This window comes from Lytechinus pictus, chromosome 15 (genome assembly GCF_037042905.1).
Source record: "Lytechinus pictus isolate F3 Inbred chromosome 15, Lp3.0, whole genome shotgun sequence".
NCBI lineage: Eukaryota > Metazoa > Echinodermata > Echinoidea > Temnopleuroida > Toxopneustidae > Lytechinus > Lytechinus pictus.
In genome coordinates, this window is record NC_087259.1 from 27,668,145 (window position 1) to 27,694,361 (window position 26,217).

Genomic DNA, 26,217 nt, shown 5'->3' on the forward strand with positions numbered 1-26,217 from the left:
CGCTCCTGGGTGGGCTCGAACCACCAACCTTTCGGTTAACAGCCGAACGCGCTAGCCGATTGCGCCACAGAAGCGGACATATTCCCGAATGAGTAAATAAGAATGTAATCTTTTTGTTGGTAATTTAGCGCCCTCGTTTGAACAATTCCAAAATTCGCTATCATTCTCCTCGGACTCAATTGCACATTAATCCCCCGAAATATTGTTTACCATCATTTTTATCGGCGAATTTGTTGTAGTTGTTTAGTTTAACGGCGTTCAGGTCATAGAAACTAAAATTTACGTTTACATTTTTTCTTTCTATGTTTTAGGGGACTCGGTACTTTCCAAGCAAGCAAATTAATAAAAAAAATTAACCCATTTTATTCAGTGTTTTCATAGTCTCTCTTCCTCTATTTCAATCAATTTTACTCGTTAAGATTTTTTTAAAGTTTTCACGCCTATTCCAGCATGAAATGGTTGATTGACGATGCTAATGTCCCATTCCTTTACTTCTTCTTTACGGGTTCTATAATGAGAACTAAGAGAAGAAATAATTAAATGGAGGAAGAAAAAAAATCAAAACTCTAGAGGGGCTATACACCTCCCCTACACTGTCTCATGATCTACACTGTCTCATGATTATCCAATACCACCCCCCCCCCCAAAAAAAAGGGGAAAATAAGGAGAAAAGTGGGAAAAAGTTGCTTTTCTTGGATCTAAAAATGTGTGAATAAGCCCCGTGTTTGTGCCTCTTAAATTTTGAAACTTTTAATATGCTAAAGGTCCACTTATAAAATCAAGTCCTATCCATGGCTAGATTTCTTAGGCTATATGGGTTATGTGGTTAAAAGCTGGCCCTTCTGTATTTCAAATTAATTTTCTATATGCCCTACGTACGTAGATTTTGATTTTAAACGTAATATTTCACTTTTAAGGTAGGCTACTATACCTCAAAGTTTAAGGCTGTTTGGTTTAACCGGATATTCTTTAGTAGTTAGTACAATGTGAAACGCGGAATATAGAAGTCAATTTAATACATTTATTGCTTTAATTAAGAAAATTACTCATATTGAGAAACTATAATTACTATAATGTTCAAATTCATACTATAATACATGAATATTCATTAAGTGAAATAGTATTGTAAAATAACTTCCAATAATTTTGTCTATGCTTGAGTTTGAAATATAATTCGGGCAACTTGAGTAAAATAGTTTTTAATGCTAAGGGAAGAAAGAGCGACAGTAAACAGTCAATTGGAAATTTTATAATAATGATAATATTTAGTATAGGTCTCATGATTTTTAACGGCTATTTTTTAGGATGCATACGGTGCGGCTCCGCGGGGGGTTGGGTCGGGTATATAGGGTGAATGGGCACTAGTGAATCTAAGTAATCATAATTCTGGCATGCAGGATACCCTGATAAGTTTTGTCTTTTATCTCCACCATAATGAATGCATCAAACATTATATTTTCATTTTTATATGAAAGATGAATGGCATGTATATACCCTTTACAAGTAGGGCCTACCGGGGCTGGCTCTATATATCATATTCCGATTTTTTACTATTGAAACATTTTCCCCCACTGTACGTGCGTACATCGCCCTTGCAGTGACTGAAACAACCTATTTGGCTTGCTTTTTAAAAAAAATACAATTATCTTTATTCGTTTCTTCCCGTTGGCATCAAATCTTCAAACACTACGGAGATGTAGGTGGTGAATTAATAATGGTCACACTGTAGAAGTTTTTTTAAATACCATACTTGCAGAAGAAGGTACATTTCCCTCCTATATTGAATACAGTAATTTTTGTTATCAGATTGATTATCTTTACCCACACAATGAGCTTAATATGTACAACCCGGATTTACAGACGATTCAAAAGTCATATATGTCTACTATCACCTTGTACCCCCCCCCCCCCCCTCCGGCGGCGACAAGTTTTCCCTAGATTCTGATATTAATAATAGATAGGTATTACCTTTTCAGTATACTTGCATTATCATTCATTAAGAAATGATATTTATTGAATGTTGCAAGCAGTTATTTTATCTTTTTAAAGTGAGCCAATTATAATCACGAGCTTTGTCATGTTTGTATATTGAACGTGTTAGTGTGAATATTTGACCAAGGCTCCCGTTCCCTCCCGTTAATTATCTAAATGTACTCTGGATAGGCCTACATTAGAATGATTACTAAATAGGTTTTACATCAAACAAAACTGAAACAAAAATGTTCGTCCCCGCCCTCGTCAATCCCTCAATTGGGAATGAAGGGGATTCAAATGGGTGTAAATAGGGGTAATAAACCTTTCTTCATTTTCTCTTATGATCACGTGACTAGACCACAATCGGTTGTTGATCGAATCGCACAGCTCAAGTTGTGATTTGGATCGCAATAAATTGCTGGGAAAACGATATTTGAATTGATACCAGAGACATGGAACGATGTCATTTAAGGAATTAAGACAAGCATACTCGGAGTACATTGTGATTTTTATTTTTTCTGGAAATTTAATGGGATAATTTCAACTTACAAGGTGTGATCGCAAACGGCTTCGTGTGTTTGACTTTGAGCGCCGCACCTACACTGGGCTGGGGCCATTGCTCAAGTACAGCGCACGGCTGAGCTGGGGCAGCAATCACCAATCTTTCCAGCCTCCGCAGCTTGCGGGCCAACCGTGGGCAGTAAAGATTCCAGTTCAGATTCTACTCCCTGAATAACATGGCTGCCGACTCAAATACTGTTTTGGCACAGGTATGTATTAAACATATTTTATCAAACGAATAGATCTACAGCACAGGCAGTAGACAGCTGGCCTGGCTTGGCAGCCGTCTGTTGAATGTTTCAAGGAGTTTTAAAAAAAATTTATTTAATTTTTTTTTAATGTCTTCTCGTACACAGACGGCTCGCGATCGTGCAGCTGCCATAAGGGGGCAAAATGCAAAAAATCCCCCCCAACAGGGCTTATCGAATTTTGTCTTTATTTCATGAAAATACTTTTTTTTTAAATGGACCAAAATAAAAATTATTATTCCGTTTTGGCCTGAAATGCAACAAACGGGAAAAAATTAACTTAAAAGGACACAAACAGTGACTTACTTTGGCGGCCGTGCAACTCCACTTCCCTGGTTTATCCGAACTTAATAATACATAAACATATGGCCTTTGAATCCCTGTACCAATAGCTCACTGCAACCATCCTGCCTGTGGGGAATCTACAGGTACATGTAGGACTATGGTATACCAATGCTGTACAGAGCACACACTTTAAAAAATTATTAAATCACTTTTGTGACCAAAATTACTAGTTTCCATACAACTGCAATTTATTTTTCGTTAGTAACTTGGGAATAATTTTTGTATTCACCAGAGCGCTCAAAAACTTGAATTTTGGGCATATTTTTGTGTATGCCCTCTATTGGTGGAAAGTAATATGGCAAGAAAATTTTCATTTTTCAATCTATTTTTAATTAAGAAAAAAATAATTTAAAGAATCAAATCTACTTAAGAGCCAAGTCGTATGATGAATAGGTGTAATGGAAACTGTCAGTGTAAAAAAATCGAGCATTTGTCCCAAAGAAAAAGAGAAAATAAGCCAAACACCCGATGCGTTTATGCCCAGGGGGTAATGTTGTAAATCGGATCGAAAATCGGATCGGGAGTTAAGCTTCTAAAATCGAAATCGAATCGAAAATCGAATCGGCGATGTTTAAAAACAAAGGAATACATCAAAATGTGTTTCGCGGTCGCGCGCATCTTCCTGACAAAGTCACAAAGACGAATGCATTGGAATGGAAGTCGCCAACATGCGCGATCGTTTGGAACATGTTTTAAAGCCAGGGGTTTTGAGGTGTTATTGCTTTAAAATAAACCGAGTGATTGTTATTAGAAAGATAAACGAAAGACGCATCTTCCGAGCAAAGGCGCAAAGGAAAATAAAATGAAAATATTTCTCATAGATCACAGGTTAATGAACGATCGGCGGGACATCTTTTAGAAGTATTTTTAGGTGCTAGCGATTTAGAATTATTGGAATGATCTCTTACGACGCATCATCTTAAAGTCGCAAGTGCAATTAAAATGAAGTAAAAGACGCAAGCACGCACGATGATTTGAAATATGTTATTAAAATGTTTTGGGTAGCTAGCGTTTTCAAATCAATTTGAAGTTCACGGCGGGGTCCGCTATCACCACGAGGTTGAAGAGAAGATGTCTATCATCATAAAGGGGGTAAGAGAGTAGCGCAGTGAGCTCCGTCGGTAATACGACCTTTCAAAGTTCACGGCGGCTTCCGCTATCACCACGAGGTTGAAAATAAAATGAATATCATCATAAACGATGTAAGAGAGCAACGCAATAAGCTCCGTCAATAGTACAGTCTTTAAAAGTTTATGGCGGGGTCCGCTATCACCACGAGGTTGAAGAGAAGATTTATATCATTATAAACGGGGTTAGAGAGTAGCGCAGTGAGCTCCGTCGGTAATACGACCTTTCAAAGTTCACGGCGGCTTCCGCTATCACCACGAGGTTGAAAATAAAATGAATATCATAAACGATGTAAGAGAGTAACGCAATAAGCTCCGTCAATAGTACAGTCTTTAAAAGTTTATGGCGGGGTCCGCTATCACCACGAGGTTGAAAATAAAATGAATATCATCATAAACGATGTAAGAGAGTAACGCAATAAGCTCCGTCAATAGTACACTCTTTAAAAGTTTACGGCGGGGTCCGCTATCACCACGAGGTTGAAGAGAAGATTTATATCATTATAAACGGGGTTAGAGAGTAGCGCAGTGAGCTCCGTTGGTAATACGACCTTTCAAAGTTCACGGCGGCATCCGCTATCACCACGAGGTTGAAAATAAAATGTATATAATCATAAACGATGTAAGAGAGTAACGCAGTGAGCTCCGTCGGTAATACGACCTTTCAAAGTTCACGGCGGCATCCGCTATCACCATGAGTTGGAAGAGAAGAAATCTATCCTCTTAAACATCGCCATAGATAATACCGCGTCTTTCTCCCTGAATAATGCGACCTCTAAATAGCTAGCACCTCAAAAACAATCTTGAAATATGTTCTGAGCGATCACGCACTGTAACCAGATCTACGCCGATTTTTTATTTTCGATTTTTTCCTTCAAGTGGCATGATCGAAGATCGGCAAGTGATTGCCGATTGTGGTGAAATCGAATGTAATCGGTTGCCGATTGCAAAAATCGGTTACAAGCTTACCAGGGGGCCCTGCATCGTACACATCCAGATCTAGAACATTGCCACCCTTATTTCGCAACACATGGAGATATAACAGAGAACAAGGTTATATCATAACCTTGTTCATTGAATGAGTGCCCTGTACAGAACGAGTTAGAACTTCGGTCTCTGTAATTGGTGAGTGGAGCCAACAGAGTTCAGCGGAACAACCAATATAACAGAGACCGAAGCTTTTGGTCTAGTAGAGCAGTAGTCCTAGCCTGGTTAAGTTGAGGACTCTGTGATGATATTTTATTATTTTTAGTTTTACATAGACCCCTATAAAAACTAGCCTTGAGGACTCCATGATGATATTTTTTAATATTTTGACATACTGTATACTTCTTCATCATGGAGCCTTGAACCACCTCCCATATATGTATAAGAGACACATCAAAACAAAGATGGATTTCCCTAGGAAATCCATCTTTGTTGATAGAAATCACGTAAATGTTTGCAATTTTATTTATTTCTACACCTTCATATGCCTAATACGTATGATGGTTAAAAAAATTGGTTAATAAAAAGGTTAAAAATTGAAGGTTTTTTACCAGACCAATCTCGTGTAGATCCCTCGATTCGTTTGTCAACAAAGCATATACAATAGGTCTGACCCTTGAACCGCTTCGTTATGACGTACCTTCGATTAGCGATGTTACAAAATGCCGTTTTGAAGAACAATTTTATAAAAATTATTATTTAACAAATACTAAAATTTAATATGTGATTACGAATGATTATTATTACTATAATAATTATTTATAATCACTTATTGAATTTTCTGATTTTGATGAAATTTTTTGCATTATGCTTGTCTGATTTTCTTTACTGATTCAAATCAACATTCTTCTGAGGTGGACTTTGACCTTTGAAAAGATGGGGCTAAAATGTCAAGATAGCCTCATAAAGCTCGGTCCACTGCCCAAAAATTGCTTGTGAGAAAACTGAAATAATAACAAATGGGATTAAGAAATCATCTTCATCTTCAAGATAGACTGCAGAGCTCTTTGAAGATTATATAATAGGAGACGAAGTTGAGAAGAGGAAGAAATATTCGTTTTGCCTGTGCAGTTTTCAATATCAGATAACATGCAATTCCTGTTATTAAAATGACCTACTTTATGATCAAACCTCTGCATGTAAATGTACATGTAGTTTGATTTGGTTCAGTTTTGTTTTATTTACAATAATTCAAAATTTAAACAATGTAACAAAATTAAAAGTGAAACATGGATGGAAGATCATGGAAAATTTTCTTGGGGTTATATAATAAATGCTGCTTCTTTTCCTCTGGAGGTCCAAAATCATTTTGGCTGTAGTTAAGATCTACTTGACTTTTTTATATGGCTTTTTTATTTTTTGGTTCAATATATAAATGTAGGGCAATTAGAGATCAACATTCAGGAAATTTGAAGCCCACCACAGTTCATGTAAAGTGTACATGTATGACTTCTGCTTTAGTAATTAAGTTTGCGATAGATGTAGCCTCAGTCTCTGGACTATATCATGCAGTGCATCTTCTTGCAGCTGTTCATTTTGTAATCTACTCACATAGTATTAATTACTTATGCAATGTGCAGTTGAAGCTCGCCCATGTATCTGATGACAATCTACAATTGAATGGGAAAGAGATACATGTACAGGGCATCCGCACTAGGATTGGACTGTACTCTACACATACTTCAATTTAGTTTCAGTGTCTACAGTCTAGTGACCAACTTCCCTGAACAACATCTCTTGCTGATGATGCAAGTTATCAGTTTCTCTATGATGTACAATGTATGTTCTTGCTGTCCTGAAGAAATCTGTCCTGAACTTTGTCTCGTCCTCACAGAACCACGGTGACACTCTCGGGACCTATGTGGAGCAGTATGGAGGTCATGATATCCTGGATCTCTCTGATGCCAGCTTCCAGCAGAAGCTGGAGCAGATCAAGGACCAGATTAAGAAGGAGATCCGCAAGGAGCTCAAGATTAAGGAGGGCGCAGAGAACATGCGCAAGGTGACTACCGATAAGAAGAGCTTGGCCAATGTCAACAACATGGTGAAGCAGGCCAATGCAAGACTGCAGGAGCTGCAGCAGGAACTCAATGAACTCAATGCAAGGATCGTTGTCAACACAGAGGATATGACACCTTCAGGTAAGATTTTATAAAAGAGGGATGAGGACTGAGGGGAAGACTCTTGGGGGCTGTTTCATGGAGCTGTTTGTATATAGTTGCGCATGATTTTACAGAGGACTAGGAGGTCTTGACTTGAAAGAAAAATTGTATCAGCTGCACTCAAGATGGAGTTACCAGGCAAGTCTTTGAACTTGCTTAACCCATAATGCCCTACAAATCCATCTTGAAGATGACCCAATTTTTTTTCAGGTCGAGGAAAGGAGCCTAATGTAGTTCAATATGATGATTTGATGACTTATTCTTGGCCTATTCATTAGTATAGAATGTATATGTTTTTCAGGTATAAAGACTAATTTTTATTTTGCTTGGCAAAAATAATAATAATAATAATATTAGGCATTTATATAGCGCAATCTATCTAGAAATATTCTATTCCGAGGCGCGTTGTTATTACCCCGGCTTTAGCTCGAGCTGCCATTCAGCGCTCATGCATTCAAGGAATTAATCCTGCCGGGTACCCATTTACCTCACCTGGGTTGAGTGCAGCACAATGTGGATGAATTTCTTGCTGAAGGAAATTACGCCATGGCTGGGATAGGCATTTACTAGTCCCACATGTACTGTAGACATTCATAGATCAAGTTTGACATCAACTGAAAACGGTCTTGAAGAGTCAGGAAATATTCAAACTGAACCTACATGTAAATAATTTCAAGTCTATGTATACAACGGCCATTTCATGGATGTTCTTGTAAAGATGTGAAAGCAATTTCAGCAACTTCAGGGGATTTTTTGTTTGTTTTTGCTTCTTTTTTAAAAAACCACTGCTTATTAACCTAACTTCCCATTTATCAAAAGTGTTTAAATGTTTTTGAAATAAACATAATAACACAGGCCTGATTCAATTCATTTAATATCTTTGTTTATTTTTATGGGTTTGTTTTGAATATCATTTATGAAAATATAAAAGATTTCTGAATGGAAAATGTTCCAAGTAATTCATTTTTCATTTTAATTCAAGTCAGCAATTTGGGTTTCAGAACGTGGTACATTTATGCTCCTCACTCTTTTTTTTCTACAATTTGTTTTATGCGTTCTGCCAAAGTCTGCTAGATTTGTGGAAACCATAATGTTGCCATGGGATACCGGCTATAGACAACAAACAAGAATCCCTGAAATTTATCATGAACAGCATGCATTTTTTTATTTTTACTTCATTGAAGTAAAAACAAAACTCATGTGCACTTCACAGTCTGTTTGAGATTCTCCTCAGTGGCCTTTGTAGTTTGTACATACATGTATGTACTGTAGAGTTGTATGCTGTATATTGTCCTAATTCTGTTCCTTGTCTTGTTGTAGGCCTAGTACATGTACAATGTACATGTAGACCCTTTTCTCAGTATACTTTCTTGAACTGAAATTTCCCTCTTAACCAGTTTACATGTAGGAAACCAGTTTTGCTTTGCGAGTGTCCTCTTCACCATTTCCTGTCCTGGTTTCCAGAACCACTTCACATAAAGTGGTCTTGTTGCTATGGGAACGCACTCAGAGGAGTCATATGTTTTGCCCGAAATTTGAAACCGCTGCTTAGGCATTCTGCACACAGTGCACCTAACACGGACAGGCCCGCTTCCTTCACCTACATGCACGCTTTTAAAAACAAGTTTAGCGAGGCAAAGCGGTCTTGAAAACCATATCGAGAGGAGGTTTTCAAAGCTGGTTTGGTAACCACTTCTGATCACTTTCAAGACCACTTCAAGCATCCCCATTACACGTTAATGACCCAGACCGGAGCTAAACGTGCAATTGACAAATAGGAAATATATAAGTTACATTAGCACAACAGTGTAAGTTTTATGCATACATGTATTCACCGCTTGACAGCTGAGTATTTTGCTGAAGAAAAACAGGTTTTGCAGGGATTTGGACATAAAGGCTTTCCATTGCTTTTCTCCGGCCTCAAGATCATGATGTCATGTTGTGTTAGAAGCGTTGTGATTCCAAACATGTAGGCTTGTACCCAGAAAAAAGGGGTTATTGTTCTACTTTTCAGATTCTGAATTCGATATGTTTTTTTATTATTCAATTTGCAGGAAAAACTGATAATAATTATTCAGTGTTCAAATGGATGGAAACCTACAAAGTTCTCTTTACTAGGTTTTTTTTGTGATTTCTGTTCTTAGCTGTTTATTGGGCTTAAATTGCTTTGTCAGGAAAACTTGTTACACATAATCTGAATGAAGATTATAGATAAAATTCAGAAGCTGTGCCAAATAGTCAAAAGCTGTAGATTTCATCACTTAAAGCTTGCAGAAAAAGATCTCTATGTAATAGAAGTGAAGAAAATAAAACGCGTAATTTGAGAGGGGGAAAAATCCCCCACTTTTTCTGTGTACAACTCTATGGAATTACAACGCTTCTAACACAACATGACGTCACGGTCTCGAGGCCGGTGAAAACATTTACAAGAAAGTCTATTTTCGAAGCCCGATAATTGGAGCTATTCTGAAGCAAAATACTCGGCTGTTAAGTGGTGGAAATGCATAAAGCTTGCATTTCTGTCTTAAAGGGGAATGAAACCTTTGAAACATGTAGACTTGTTTGAAAGAGAAAAATCAAAGAATAAGAACAAAGAAAATTTGAGAAATATCGGACAAATAATGAGAAAGTTATGAGCGTTTGAACATTGCGATCACTAATGCTATAGAGATCCTCCAATTGGCAATGCGACAAAGATGTGTGATGTCACATGTGAACAACTTTCCCTTTGGTGGACTATAAAATACCCCAAAAATGTCTCTTTTTGCTCTTTCTCATGGTGATACAAACTCTTTATATGTTTTCTTTGAAAATTGTAATACATGCCCTCCTATAGAAAGAATACATGATCTACTGATGTGATAAAAGAGGCAGTTTAAGTGAAATATATACAAAAGTACTGGGAAAGTTGTTCACAAGTTACATCACACATCTTTGTCGCATTGCCAATAGGAGGATCTCCATAGCATTAGTGATCACAATATTCAAATGCTCATAACTTTCTCATTATTTGTCAGATTTTCGTCAAAGTTTCGTTGATCTTGATCCAAAGGTTTCATTTTCCTTTAAGTAGTTTTATATCAGCTTTCGATTGATACCAGTATATGATTTGTCAATTTCATTTTTGGGTCCGGTCTGGGTCTTTAAACTGTTTCCACTATTAAAAGTTAAGGATGCCTGATAAGAACAGAGTCATGAAGAAATGTATGATAATCTACTTTATGTTTTGTAGACCTACATGTACATGTATTTACAATTGTAGGCTGCCTTTATGAAACAGTTTAATTTTGTTTCTGTTGCCATAGTATTCGCATAACATGGTAATAAATGTGGGTGGAGTATTGTGGATCAAACTACATGTATAGGCTGCATGTACATGTACAATGTACTTCCTCAATTTATATATAATGCTTTGACATGCATTCTGTCCCAATGTTATTGTGTGTTGTAATACATTACTTTACAATATAGAGTACTGCATAATGTATATGTAAGTTCTGATTGAGTAGGTCTGATAGAGTACATGTAGGTCTGATTGAATTACTGTACAATGAGAAGGCAGGCGTCCATCCCATTTTCCCCAGCCCAGGGTAAAAAATAAAGAATAATACTGAGTATGTCCAAGTACAAGTACATACTTAAGGCTCACATTTTAAATTGGCTACATTACATGTAGACTGAAATTTCCCTGAAGCCATGCAAGGTTTTTAATTTATTTTTACGGCTGCCTAAAATCTGCAACAAAATAAAAGCTTTAACATGAATGGGGATTTTCCAGGGCTTCTTTTTACGTAGTTGTAGTTTCATGATCTAGTTTCATACTCTATCAATTAATGCAAATAAACCCAATATATCATACATTGTGGAATTCTACATACATGTAGTACGTATAAACTGTACATGCACATCTATAGACTGAAAGCTTGTCTTCCAAATGATGAAGGCGTTTCTACTCTAGGTCTAGGAGGAGATGTTTAGTGGCTTGCAGTGCAAGTATTTGCCTGGAGTGATTAGGGGTCACTGAATGGCAAGGGGTCACGATTGAGGATGCTGAAATGCATGTAGTCTTTGTTGCAGCCCTAGTTAGATAACTTAAAATCTTATACCCCTTTCAAATTTATATCAAGATTTTGGCTACATTTATCCCTAATCAACTTCACACAAGTCTTTTAGACTGCCAAAATTTGTGCTTGCCAAGGTATTACCAATGTCAAAATTTAGGTAAGTTCTGGGACACCAATCACAACCAGTCACAACTAACCTTGTAGGCCTACCAGGCAAATTTTTTTGGGGGTTAATTTTCTGGGGCTACACTTTTCACCACTGTTTGTCCAAATTTGCATCATAAAGCTTCAACGTTGTAGTGAATGGGAATTTTTTTCCTTTTTTTTTTTTTTTTTTTTTTTTTTTTGGGGGGGCTCTTTTAATTTCCATAGCCCTTTGAACATTCCGTGAGGTAGAGGGGGCAAAACCCCAAGCCCCCATGATTTTTCCCCCTGAGGACAATGCTGCCATACTTTGACAAAAGGAAGCAAGTTACAAAAGTATCTTTTTTTTTTAATGAGCAATGTGTGTTCATCATTTACATGTACATCTATCTAGGCATCAATGCAATTTAACAGCATATTTTCTTCAATAGCTTTCCATATAACGATAATTTCTTCCCCCAATTTTGCCTGAATGTGCAACATACAAAGCGTGTTTCAGAAACAACATTAACTAAAATTTGACTGATGTGTCATCTCTTGCTTCATTTTGCCAAAGTTGGGCAGTACAGTATACTGTACAGTACATATTTACTCCTGCATGCTTGATCTAGGGATTTTATCAGCCAAAAATCTGAGAACTCTGGTGCACCAAAGTTATAAGTCTGCCTTGGTCTGTTGCTTTCCTTTGTAATTATTGACCAGCCAAAATGTTTGTGATTTTAATGTTTTTTTTTTGGGGGGAAAATGGGACCATAATCCTACTGTATGAAGTCCATAGGTTTCTGTGCTGGAGCAATAGTCTTGATGTTTAAAGGTCTACTCTGTACATGTACCTCATTCTATTGATATTGAGTGGGAAACAGCATATAAACACAATTCTTTTGTCAACTTTAAGGAGTACTGTACTGTACTTGTACATGTAGCATATGAATTTGATGCCATACATGTAATACTACAGGATAAGCATGTTGAATTCTGGGTAAATAATCTTGGTGAAGAAAAGGCCTATTCAGTAGGTCATGATTTGCTCTGATGTTCTCATTGGTGGGTTTGGCATATTGCCTTTATTTGAACGGCTGTGACTTGCGTTCCATTCCTAAAATCTGTATGTAGCTGTGAGTTGCGTGTCTACTATGTAGTGTAGGCCTACCAGCAAATTTGGGGTGAAGAGGAGTACTAAAATATTTTTGAAGGAGAAACCCTGGGATCAGAAGCTTGTATGAAAATTGAAAATTCAAAGAACATTACGAGCATTTGAATATCAAAATCACTAATGCTATGGAGATCCTCACATTGGCAATGTGACCAAGATTTGTGATGTCACAGAAACGACTCTCCCCTTTGAACACTGAATACATACATGCGTATGCCACCAAACTTAAAAATTTCCTATAGATTGAGAGAGACTGTCTCAACTCCCCTCAGACAGAAGTCTGAAATCAAGGGATATATTTGGTCATCCATCTGCTTCACTTTAGTTCAAAACTTTGTATTTGACTGCGGAGAATTCTTTCTCTTCATGTCTAGCACTCCTGACTAGCAATGCTACTTTGATTTTCAAATGTAAACAGCAACATGAATCATGAATGAAAACTCAATTACAAAACACTGATTACAAACATGATCAGCAGCAGTGCATTGTTCAATGTCAAAAATATAAAGCCGATTATTTGTTGATTGTCTTTAAATTTCCAGCTTTCGTTGGGGCAGCTTACATGGAAGTGTGCAGTTTGACCCATCACAAGAAAGGTCAATTCTGGCACTTGCTTGTGTAGGCTTCCACTGCGAGAGCAAATTTAAAGACGTTTCAAAACTCAATAGTGTTCAATGTTGCATTCGCGATGCTGAAGGTAATGAAATCTGAGCTGATCCCATACAAAAATGCATATTTTTTTTCAATGTTTGACTTTTCCTCCGAATTGTGATTTGAAAGACGTTTAATTTTATGACCAGGAATGGAGGACATTCAACAAACCCTTTGTTTCTCATTACATGAATCTGCGTTTTGTAATCACATTTTCAGTCATGATTCATTTTGCCGTTTAAATTTTGAAACCGACATTGAACACACACAATAGTGTAATAGCTTTATCATAAAACTTTTCATCACATACTTTACATACCTCTTGGGAGAAAAATGCTTTACATTATGGATTTTCATTTTATGAAAAGGAAAAAAAAAAATTATTACCCCAACATGACCTTGTAAATAAAATGATTGCAGGTACATGCACATTATTCTGTCTCACATATAAACAACAATTTTTTTTGGTACATGTAGGCCTACATGTGAAGATGTACAGAGCATGTACGATAGTATACTTACACCTGTATGAACAAGTAGGCTAAGACACTGTTCTCATTTCCTTCCTTAAACTAGTCTACTGGAAACTAATTTAACGTGTAGTGAGAACTGTCGAAGCGATATTCCAAACCGGTTCAGAAAACCACCGCACGATGTAGTTTTCAAGATTGCTTTGCCTCGTTAAACTGGTTTAGGCGTACATGTAAGTGAGGACACAACCTTTCTTTGGGAAGCGATCTTCGTACATTTTGAGCGTGCTACTCCACAAGACAGACTGTGTAGAATGCCTACGCTGCGGTTTTGAATTTAGCGCGAAATGTGTTACCCCACTGAGAGCGTTTCCATAGCAACAAGATCACTTTACCTGAAGTGATTTTGAAAACCACTTTCTTGTGATCAAGTGGGAATGCTAGCAAAGCGATCTTCCAAACTGGTTTCCTGAATCGGTTTCCAGTACACCAGTTTTAGAACTAGCGTAATGAGAATGGTGTCATACCCACAATAACAGGTTGACATTCATCTAGCACTAGCAGGGAATGCCTGCCTTCAGGGCCTTGCGTGCAAATGATCAATGGTTAAAGCTTTTCTATACCAATATACTAGTTATGTTTTGAAAAATGTTGTTGATTTTACTATCTTGCTAGTATACATGTACTGTAGCTTGTACATGTTCACATTACCCCCTTTATACAATAGAGTTATGTTTTTAAAGCTATTTTTGTGCAGCTGTGTAGTGTGTTCACGGCACTCACACTGTACAACTACAACTAATAAACAACTATAAAAAAGAAGGAAAAAAAATCTGTTGGCAACGTTTACGCCACAAAGGTACAGACTTGAGTTTCACTGATCCATAGCGAAATCTTTGTTCAACCCCTCAATTATTCTTCATTATTAAAAACAGCAACAATGTTTGTGCATATTTTTGAGATATTAGATTTACAATTGTTCCATGTACATGTATGCCTTCACTGTACAGGATATGGCCTTCTGTAATATTAGTAGTCAATAGACTATTTTATTTGAGGTGCATTCTGGCTGTGATTGTTAAAGTAATAGGCCTACTTTCTATTTATTTAAAGGGGAAGTCCCTCTCAACATCATGTTGGTTTTAATAACAAAAACAATAAAAATGAGACAAACATGGAATAGTGTCTCAATGGCTTAAATTTTTAAAGGAAAACCAAAATATCACAAATAGACCTACTTAAGCCTGGTGCACACTATGCGATTCGTTGTGATATAGTGCTGTTATCGATAACCTCTTTATCGCTAGTCCTGTTGATAATCGCATGTTTTTGCCACTTTAATAGCGATTATCGATAACCTTTCTCTCGTTGTTGATAATACCCGCTATTATGTAGTACAGAAAAGTTCTTCCGCATTCGCACATATGCATGGGGAACCCCCAGCTCAATCGGCCAGTAATAACGGTCTAATTGTTCCAGCTGTTAGTGATGTTGCTGCTATGAGGCTGTTTCGCGCACCACAAGTTTAATTTGTTCACTTGACGGCAATGGTTGGTTATTCATTGGGCTGGATACGGCCAGTCAATGACAGCGCTGGATGTTCGCGAGCACGTGCAAGAGTAGACTACTTTTTAGTAGACTACTTCGTGACTTTCTTGAGGCAAGGGACTCCGCTCTTCGAAATGAACAAGAGACCATGTGAGCGTGTGTCTCTGATTATTTTGGGATATACACTTGTCATTTTGTGCAAAGGTACATTTCTTTCTTTTTAGTTCGTATGGGTGATATTCGTTTCGTCATGTTCATAACTTCAGGAAAGTAAACAAGTTGGACTTACAGTGCACACAATCTGCGTTGCCAGTTATGCTATGTCAACGTCGCCCAAGCCTAGCCTAAAGGTACGGCACCGACGTGGACGAGATCGGTCTTGTCTGCCGTGTTGCATTCAATTTTACCTCGAACCGGCCTATTCTTTTGTCGATAGTTGTCGATATTGGTAAGATATTTTTACCAATATATCAGCAGATAATTTTCTTACTGATAGCACTATTTTGCGATCCGATTTGAAAAAAAAAATAATAGCATTTTATGTGAACACTCCAACAAATGAAATCTTAGCGATCAGAGATAAGAATAGTGGTAGGACTGGGACTACTGAAATCAAAATTCAGTCTACATGAACATGTAGTTCCAGCCTCCCTGTTCATGTTGGAATGAAAGCAAATTCAGTTCCAAATTGCAATGATGTCATCATCGGCTGCGACATGAAGCTGATTTGGACTTTACTCCGACAACAGGGCTTGCCGCAAAGCAAACTTATGATTTTATTATTCCTAAATTTATGCCCGAACTACAGATGAAGCAAATTTTCTTCTTGGAACTTTCATACATGTACTTAATGCAAAATTAAATGCGATTTATTATAAAATCACGTTGTTTTGGATCGCATAGTGTATGCTGGGCTTTGGAATTTCCCATGTGCACTGTATTTTACAGTTTTGTCCATGTACAATGTAAAGTTACAGGGGTGGTTTCTATACTATACTAGGAGCCAGGAGGCCAACATGTAATTTCGAGTCTTCAGTTCCAAATCCATTGAGTAGAGGGTTTTAAATGCAAGAAGAGAACCTGTTCCTTCATATCACAATAGACTATAATCAGTGTCTATTTTTAGTGCGTTGATTAGCCAATGTGTGGCTTAAGTGATTAGCCTCCAGATTAATGAGATTAAGAAGGCTCTAGCTGATTACCTATTGGATGTCCCCTTCTAGTCCCATGTACTGTATACAATTTGAATGGAGCTGGTTTTCAGTTTTTTGGAAGCATGTACACCATTAAACTTCTAAAAAGCACTCTTTTGAGCGGGAATGAACTTATTTTATACCTACATGTACTCAGGGCTCCACACTTACCCTTTTTCCTACTGGTCCAACCTGTTTATGTCGGACCAGTAGATACCCAGTTTTTCCATTTTTTACCGGTCCAACCCTAAAATTTACTGGCCCCCCCAAAAAAAGATAAATATAAAAATGTCTTTAAAAAAAAACAAAAAAAAAAACATAATTCACAAGAGCCATTTCTCAATTTTGGATAGCCATTATTAAAGATACATGTACCAGAGCCATTTTTATGATTCACAAAATAGGAGAATATATTTTTTACTGGTCATGTCGGACCAGTACATCTAGCTATTTCTGAAAAGTTACTGGCCCGACAGCAATTTCTATTGGTCTCGGACCGTCGGACCAGTGCCAGTGTTGCGCACTGTGTACATGTACATGTACAAATTAAGTACGGTACTTGAATCAAATCACACCAAACAATCATTTTTTTTGCACAATATCAGAAATGAAAGTGTGCTTGATGTAGACAGTTCGTATAAATTCATTTTCCATTGGTGTTTTGCGGATATCCATACAAGTGATTTGTTTTAATTGCAAAGCATAATCACCTTAGACCCCTGGTACATCTGAGAGATTCCGTACCTCGGGCCGGCCCGGGGCCTACCTCAGGTCGGAAAGAAATAAGATGTAAACATCCCAAACCTACCTCGGGCCACCTTTTAGCGAACCTACCCGAGACCACATCCAGAGGTAGTCTCGGTTAAGTATCGGGCTGGCCCCGGTCCACCGATTCGTAGATGTAAACACACACAAGCTTTCAAACCTATCTCGGTCCGTTCTTCAGCTGTCAAATTACGTCATAGCGCGCGCTATCCCCTCCCCAGCCCCGTTGTTCTTCGAATGTTTTGCGGCATGCGACATGTGAATTGTCATTGATAAAGTCTTTGATTTGAGTGGAAAGAACTAGAAGGAAGCATTTTAAACGTATCCTTTTCAAGTCGATCATATCTGCTGGGATCATCAGCATTCTTCCAGAACCCCGGGTAAAGGTAAAGGTTAAGAGTCGTTTCGAATCTCTCTGGAAATGATCGGCACATGTCCCACCCTGTCATTTCTGTGTAGCAGCCGACGAGTGTAACGAAATGTAAACAACTTCAATTAGCGTGCGCAAATTATTCAGAGCGTAGATCGAGAGCGCCCTTTGGTGTCAGCAATCGGATACCGCTCGAAAACCGTACCGATAGGGGAGGGAATGAACGCTGTGATGTAAACAGACCACATTTCGGACTCGGTCCGTTCGCGAAGCTAATCCAGTCAAGGTTGCAAGTGGACTCGGTCGGGTCTCGGGTAGGAAACTTTCAGGGGTCTTAGACCTTACTTCCCCAAAGCACAGAAGAAAACATTTAAAGTTGAATTAAGAAGGGGGTGAGTTTCCATAAATATAGGTTCTACACACAATATATAGTATATATAAGTTGTTCAAACAGATAGCATGTCACAAAAATCCTCTGCCTTCTCGATATTTTGCTTTGAAAGTCTATGAAATTAGCCACCTGTCAGAGCCCGAGAGACGAGTGTACAGAAAAGTCACTCGGAGTGTGACGTCACCGGGGGGAATTTAGTATAAGAGGTGCCTGAATGTCATACAGAAATGCTATGCAGAGAGAGAAAGATATTTTACAATTTTTTTTCAAAGCAACTCGAATCAAACAAATAGGACTGATATGTACAAATCTTTACTTTCCCTGTATAAAAAACAGTATGAATAACCATCATGAACTCTTCAATCATGATGTAAGATAGCAAACAGTGAGTTATTGAATGATATTTTCACTATTTCTCATTTATTTTATCACGATGTTCAATCAAGTGAGTAGCTGGAAAGTAATTCCGGCGGATAGCTCAGCTCTCGCTCAGCGCGCGCTGAACGCATAATACTAGTACCGACTAGACTAGTACACACAACACCCAGGCATTGAGTGTACTGTGTTATGGTCTGGTGGCCGTGCAGCGATCCCCTGGCGTTTTTTCTTCTTTTCTTTTGTCTTTGACTCCACTTTTATATCCTCTGAATCATTTCCACTCATAGCTCATTCCACAGAACAATCTTGAACCAAACGTATTATTCTTTCTCGGCCTTCTGAGTTGTTTTCTATATTTAATTACGCGAGGGGTCACCGTCACACATACAAACGCAATTCGCAAGTGAGTTGAAGACAGAGAGATATATAGTAATTCGTATACATCTCTATGGTTGAAGACAACAAGGAAGGTATGCGGTACGGTAGCTCGACAGCTAGCTGCGCCGGAGCGGGCGGCCGGTCGGCACAAAGCAATTCCGCAACCAACTGTGTTTTTTTTGCAAGAGCCGCGTCACACGCGGATAAATATGTCATAATAACACGTCTGCTACGTTATCGACTGGTGAGAAGATCTCGATCAAATTTCATATTATTCACCTTGAAATTATTCCTTTAGGGTATAGATGGTATCATTCTGAGGGAATTTACATATTTGGAATAATAGTACGGCCACAAATATTTTAATCATTTCCTCTTTGCAAGTTCTATGGCTCGCAGATACAACTTCAACTGCAGTTATTCCATATGAAGGCGTACGTGCATAGTACACAAAGCGGCACTGCCTTTACTACACCGGGACCGAATACCCCCCGGTGACGTCACACTCAAAGAACACCCGTCTCGGTAGGCATTGCAGGAGCGAACTCGGGGAAAATGGGTAGGGATAAATCGTTCAAATTCACTATTTTGAAAAAAGAAAATGGGCGTTCGAATCACATCTTAGTGTTTGGGGGGTTGTAAGGTTGCTATTAATGTAAATATCTCAATATTTGGAATCGTCTTCTTAATTCAACTTTAAAACAAAATCAGTCAACCGCCCTAAAATATGTTATTAATCATCAGCTCTATGACTTGTGTTGACAGGAATGTGTTGATTTCTTTCAGTTTAAAAACCAAGTCCAGGATACACTAAACATGTAGGGAGAATTGATGTTGAGGTGACAAAGTTCTGCAGCTTGACATCTGTGTTTACTTAATTTGCAGTGATATGATGTAATAAATCCCAAATTAAAAAAGTGGAAAATGAAGATTTTGTTTTGATATTCAATCCATTGGGCTTCCAGGACAAAAATTAATTCAAATTGCAAAGCACTTCAGATTAAATGGAAAATTTAATTTAAAATAACACTGCTTTTCAATTGGGAGAGAAAAATGAAATCAATATTTATGTCATAAAAAAAATAGAGTACATGTACCTTGCCCCTCTCCAGAAACCACCCCTTGTGATACTTCACACTTCCCTACATGCACATGTACAATGTATGTGCAGGAATGTCCTTTTCACCTTTATCATTGAATGTGTACATACATGTACATGTACATGTAGGCCTACATATATGTACATGTACAATACAGCTACATGTACATTTTTAAAGGCCTAGTCGTCCCAAGTGTTTTTACCATACAGTTTTGGTATTTGAATTACTGTTCCGTACATGTATAATGTAGTTCAATTTATTGCACATTAATCACTGCTAATGCATCAACATAAATAGTAGTTCACACAAGCAAGGACAGATTCATGTACATTACATGTACATACAGAGCTGTTTGTGAATTATGTATTGTTTACTTTGTCTTTTAATACTCTCTGACTCAGTGCAGGCCTACACCCTTTGCAGCACTTGGTACCGGAATTTCATTCAATTTTCAATCGTATTTGCATTCTGATGACTGAATGAAAAACAAATAATTGTTCGGATTGTGAATTCATGCACAAGAAAGGTAAATTATTTACTATGTAGGTTGGGGATTTCATATTCATGGGGTCATCTGTGTCACAAGAGGCCCTCAGTGCAGTAGATACCTAGTCTGCAAGCACAGACTCTTATTTGACACTTTAACCAATAACAGGTCTAGAGTAAAGACTAGACGCCAAATGCTCTGTCTGTGTCAAGTCATGGACCTAGTATGTAGGTCCATGGTCAAGTAGAGCCTAGTCTGCAGGCACAGACCCTGATTGGAACTTTGATCAATAAGTGTGCCTCCACGCAAAGACTAGCACATACAAAACTTGCTGTTCCTGAGCGAGAGAGCCTTCAGTACACAAGGCATGAGTAGGCTGCACATTCAGACCCTTAACTCGAGTGAAGGGTTTGCCCAGCAGACTAAGTAGAGCCAGCCACAGTACAGAGTGAATATATATTCTCACTACTTTAGACTCTGTATTATGCACTCTGTGAATTGCGAAAACCAAGGGTATGTGCCTGCAGACTACATGTAGAAGATACCTGTATTTGGTGGTGAACTGATTATTATACTTGTACATATTTCAACGTAGTGTGCATTATTGAAAGGGAAAATTTTCCCTAAAGATATTAAGTTGATACATACATGTACTTGTTTTTATAAATGAAAAATTAAGAGGAGAATATTGTAAAAACAAAACAGACACCAATTTTTTGAAAAAAAAGTTTTTAATTTGTGATGTCATATGCGAGTACATGCACCTCCTCCATATGCTGTGTCATATCACTTAAAAAAAAGGAATTTTCTAAAAATATTGGAAATTTTATTGGTGAAATGCAGTTACTTGAGAATCTGTCTTGTTTTACACTTCTGTTGAAGAATTGAATTCCATCACAATTGTATCCATGATGTGAAGCGGTCTTGAACTAAAATGCAAATAGACTTGTGTCAATACGAAGGGGCAATAAATACAGTTTGGCTTTTGCAGAAAAGTCCCAAATATTTGAGGGGAAGATAGAATTGTCATTGGTTTAATGTACAAAGTACATACTACATCTACATGTACATATCGTCTTGCTTGTGTGATATTAATTGGCAGATTTATATTTTTTAATATGCTTCCTTGTTCCAAGTGACAGTTGACTGTTTAAAGGGGAATTTCACATGGACAAAAAGTCAATTTTAGAAATACATGTAGTAGGCATAAGAAATAATGAAACAATTTTGGTGAAGGTTTAAGGAAAATCAATTAAAGAATTTAAAAAGTTAACCAGTAGAATTTTTATTTTTTTATTTGTGAGTTGTGACGTCATATGCGAGCAGCTTTCCCCACATATCATTTGGTAAAAAAAACAATGAAATGTCAATTTCTCAGAAAATGGAAAATAAATTTTTATTGTCATACCTTCAGAAGTATATCAATAGACAAATCACATTTACACCCTCTCATGAAAGAAATTTTAAAATTATGAAATTTATGAAATTTATGCATTTTATATTTCATAACACAAGGCTCGACATTAGCGGTGGCCCGGGGCCACCAGAAATTCACCTCGGGCAACCATTATTGAAAAAATATTAAGTTTTGGTGGCCCGAATCGGGCAACCAATAATTTTCAGAATAGCGCAATTTTTCTCCCCATTTTGCACGCATTTATCAACTTTCTACAGTTCAAATTGCAAGCCAGTTCGTCATGCGCCCTTTTTGTTGATCTACACACAAACACACACACAAAATTGGCCTACCGCTATAGCATTAAGTAGCTTTTATCCAGCCGGCCGCGCCGGCCGGCTGGCGTGAGCTTTGCATGCTTCAAGCAGCTGTGAGTCAGCGGCCTATTCAGACTCCGGGAGCTGCAATACGAAATGTTGCTGCTAAGAAATCTTCCACAGAACTGTGAAAATCCAAGTCAAAGTCACATTTTACACCAATGAAATGCCCTTCTACAGACCTTTTTGCTAAAATCTGGTGTATCCTGATTATTTGCAAGCATTAAAAAGAGGAATCATGACCTCTCTTTTGACTCAAAAAGACCGATTTCCAAATGAAAATAATACACATAAAAACACATAGGTGAGTACACCACAGTCCTACGTGTGCATTTGTATGTATGTTGTTACTTGGTTTCTTTCGAAGCTGTGTCTTTTCTGGTCTTTTCTAGCCAAAAATAAACAGACAGTTACTTTCTTTCTTGCTTATAAATGACTTCTTAAACAACTCTTGAGAAAGTAAATACTTTGGGAAGGCATTTCATTAATATGAAATGTGAATTTTCCAACATTTTGGAAAATATAGGGAAGGAATTTTCTCACACTTTTTTTTTGCCGTTTTATTATTTTCTTTCATTTTTTTGACAGTGGTTAAACCATTTATACCAGGGACTCGGTTTTATAATTATAAGGGGAGCAATAAAAAGCTCTCCTAGAACTTTTAAGGAGAGCGGTAGAGGAGCACTTCAAAAAGCTCTTCTTCAACATACAAGGGGAGCTTTTTGCCCAATTAACAAAATGGATGGAGGAAATGTATGTACTATAAAATTACAATCAACCAAAGGAAGTATTTATAATTGTTTTACAATGTATTGTAATTAGATTGTGTGTTGTAAAACCTGTTTTAGTTAGGTTTTGACTTTGGCTAAAAGTTAAGTCACTGACAATTTTTTTTTTTTCGGGGGCTCCATTTTAATTTTTTTGTCAAATTTCGGGGGCTCTTTTTAAATGCTACTTTTTTGTATTTTGAGGAATACCTGTTCACTTATTAAGGAATTATTACTTTTTGTTTAATATTGTATGATTTTTAAAGTTATTTATCATGTTTAGAATCTTGGATGTGGGTGTGTGTGGATGGGTGGGTGTGTGTGGATGGGTGGGTGTGTGTGGGTGTGTGCGTGTGTGTGTGACTGTGAGTTGGACTTGGATATAAATTAATTCAATATCTAATTTCTACTCCATTTATTCCAGTACAATACCCTAGTCAGCCATGTACATGTAATAAAGGCCCACTTACGTACCCTAACTTTTCCTGAAGTTCTTTGAAAACGCAGATCTCCATGAAAATTTAATTTCTCTATGGGGGAGTCTAAATTTGGTGAGAATGTATTAATTAGGAACTTAAATATACATGACAATGAAGAAATCATCAAACTTTATTGCCAGTTTTGAATAATATTCCTGAAATGTAAACTCTGTCTGAAACAGAAAATCACCATCATTGAGGCCTTTACTGAGCGAATTGTCCCCCAGAGCTCTGGCAGAGAGACAGAGCTCCAACTGGCTAGCTAGTAAAAGCGCCAATGCGTGAGCCTGCCGCCGTCCTTGTAAAAAAGATGGAGCTTTGTTTGATGATTTATTGTCTGATATAATACCTCATCCCCTAGAAAAAGAAAACAAATGATTTTTTAGTTATAATTGATAAATTAGATAACTTATTTTGGAAGTTAATAAGCCGTTTTGAAAAGCAAAGCCGACTGACAACTCACCAATGCTAGGTTACTAGACTCTGGGATTTATTTCCTGTGTAATTCGAATTATTTTATCACAGAATTGTGATATCTGTAGGGGAAACATGTGCATTCGAAATGGCACACGGTGGTAGTCATAATGGACCCCTATTCATGCAACTCTTTCCCGACCGTTGCGTTGATTTTTTTTCCATACCTGGTACCATGTGTATGGAAATACGTGCTACAGAAAAAATAACGCAACTTCGGAATTTGAAACTGCGCTACTCGCTACTTTTAAGGCTTATTCGTGATTTTGAGTGTGGATTTTGGATGGTTTTTAAATGGTAAGCGGAGCTCGAGCATATGGCACTAGTGGGCCGTTGAGTTGTTATCACTCGGCAATAATTTCGGGGGCGACATTCAGATTTAATGTCGCCCCCGAAAGCATGATTTTGGGTGATTTCGAGGGCGACTTTAGGCATTTTCGCGCAGGTTAGCTATCGCGAGGCGCGCTATTCATCGCGCTACCAAAAATGGATTAAGGCGCGCATGTAGCGCGCGATCGCTCTCGCGCGCCTTAAAATCGAGTCCCTGTTATACCCATTTATTAATTGTTAATGTTTTTCTTTATATTTTTCGGGCCACCAAACTTTAATATCGGGCCACCAAAAAAAATTATTTGAAGGTTTTGGTGGCCCGAACGGGCCACCACCAAAAAAAGTTAATGTGGAGCCTTGCATAACATATAGGCACTGGTGTCAATCCATGACGTCACACTATTCAGTTGGGGGGGGGGGGGATGACACAATTTTATAGATCATCCCCCCCTCGAACAATAGATCCACAAGACCACAACACAAATCGACACCCATGCATATGGGGCACCTGCTGTACTTGTGTATGACATCACAAATCAAAACCTTTATTAGAATAATAATAATTTGCTTAATCTTTGACAGATTTTTCTCAAAATTTTACCAATATTTTAAGATATTTTTTCTGCTATTTTTACAACAAAATTTTCATCAGGCTGATCAGGGTGAACTTCCCCTTTTACATGAACTACAGGGTACATGTACATGTAGGCTGATTGTTTGTGCATGTACATGTAGAGTTCAGATTACACAAAAGCTGTTTAGATTTGTTGGATTAGTTTTATTTTTCCATCACACTGTACCAGACTACACAATTTTCTTTTGGATTTACATGTACCAAAAATCTTTTACAAAATATTGTACATGTAGGACTAAGTACAAGTAGTATAGTACTTAACATTTTTGTACACAAACTGTTTACATATTGTATGTCTTATTTTTTCAATATAATTTATGAAGCAGCATATTCACAGTTTTAGATGGAGAAAGTTTATATTTTTACTAATTGTTAAACTTGGAATAATCGGCACTTGGCTCTAGAGTCTAGTACTACTAGTACAGTCCTGTACAGCAACAGTTTTTTGTGGGTATGGTAGTCATACAGTGGGAGTCTTTAAACCGTAATCTTATTTCAAATCAGTAGGCGTAAAAGAAAAAAGAATTGAGATGTTTTTCATTCCATCACAGGCCTGAATAATTTGTAACTCCAGGGTCTCTAACCCAGTTATTCCAATACAACGCCTCACATGTTTCAATCAGTGAAGATGGCATCTGAAGGATGTGTTCTATATCTATGAGCCTGTTCAGACTAGAAGAATTCATACAACATGGAGAGAAACGTGGTATTGAGAGAGGATTTCAGTGTTTTATTCCAGTGCTGCATTATATTGAGCTAATATCCAATACTTGTTTGGTGTACAGTGTACTCCGCTATGAATGGGATTTTAGGGTGTGTAAATTGCAGATTTTCAAATTTAAACAGCAACATGAATCATGATTGAAAACTCAATTACAAAACGCAGAACACAATCAGGATCGGTGGTGCACATTCAGTGTTGAAAAATATAAAGCTGATTATTTGTCGATCTTCTTTAAATTTCCGCTTTCGTTAGCGCAGCTTTAGTTCGCAGTTTGACCCATCACAAGATAGGTCAATTCTGGCACCTGCTTGTGTAGGCTTCCACTGCGAGAGCAAATTGAAAGATGTTTAAAAACTCAATTGTGTTCAATGTCGCATTTTGCGATGCTGAAGGTCTTAAAATCTGAGCTGATCGCATTTTACAAGCGCATCTTTTTTTACATTTAAATTTTCCTCCGAATCATAATTTGAAAGACGTTTACTTTTACGACCGGGAATGGAGGCCATTGAACACACCCTTTATTTCTCATTATATTTATGT

General features: G+C 37.5%; 1 protein-coding gene and 1 non-coding gene across 2 annotated transcripts; one reads left to right on the plus strand and one right to left on the minus strand.

The window, feature by feature from the left end:
- On the minus strand, positions 1-74 carry TRNAN-GUU (transfer RNA asparagine (anticodon GUU)). The gene has a single exon. It is a non-coding gene; the product is annotated as a tRNA-Asn (tRNA).
- Positions 75-2,329: 2,255 nt separating this feature from the next.
- Positions 2,330-18,113, plus strand: LOC129277640 (serine/threonine-protein kinase N2-like). The gene is made up of 3 exons (XM_064110548.1): positions 2,330-2,744; positions 7,077-7,383; positions 15,701-18,113. The coding sequence occupies exons 1-3, from the start codon at positions 2,712-2,714 to the stop codon at positions 15,706-15,708; spliced, it is 348 nt and encodes a 115-aa protein (XP_063966618.1). The 5' UTR covers positions 2,330-2,711; the 3' UTR covers positions 15,709-18,113.
- Positions 18,114-26,217: the final 8,104 nt, after the last annotated feature.

Coding starts and splice junctions, on each gene's coding strand:
- LOC129277640 (XM_064110548.1), top strand. CDS start 2,712: ATGGCTGCCGACTCAAATACTGTTTTGGCACAG. Junction 2,745..7,076: donor CAAATACTGTTTTGGCACAG/GTATGTATTAAA, acceptor TCGTCCTCACAG/AACCACGGTGACACTCTCGG.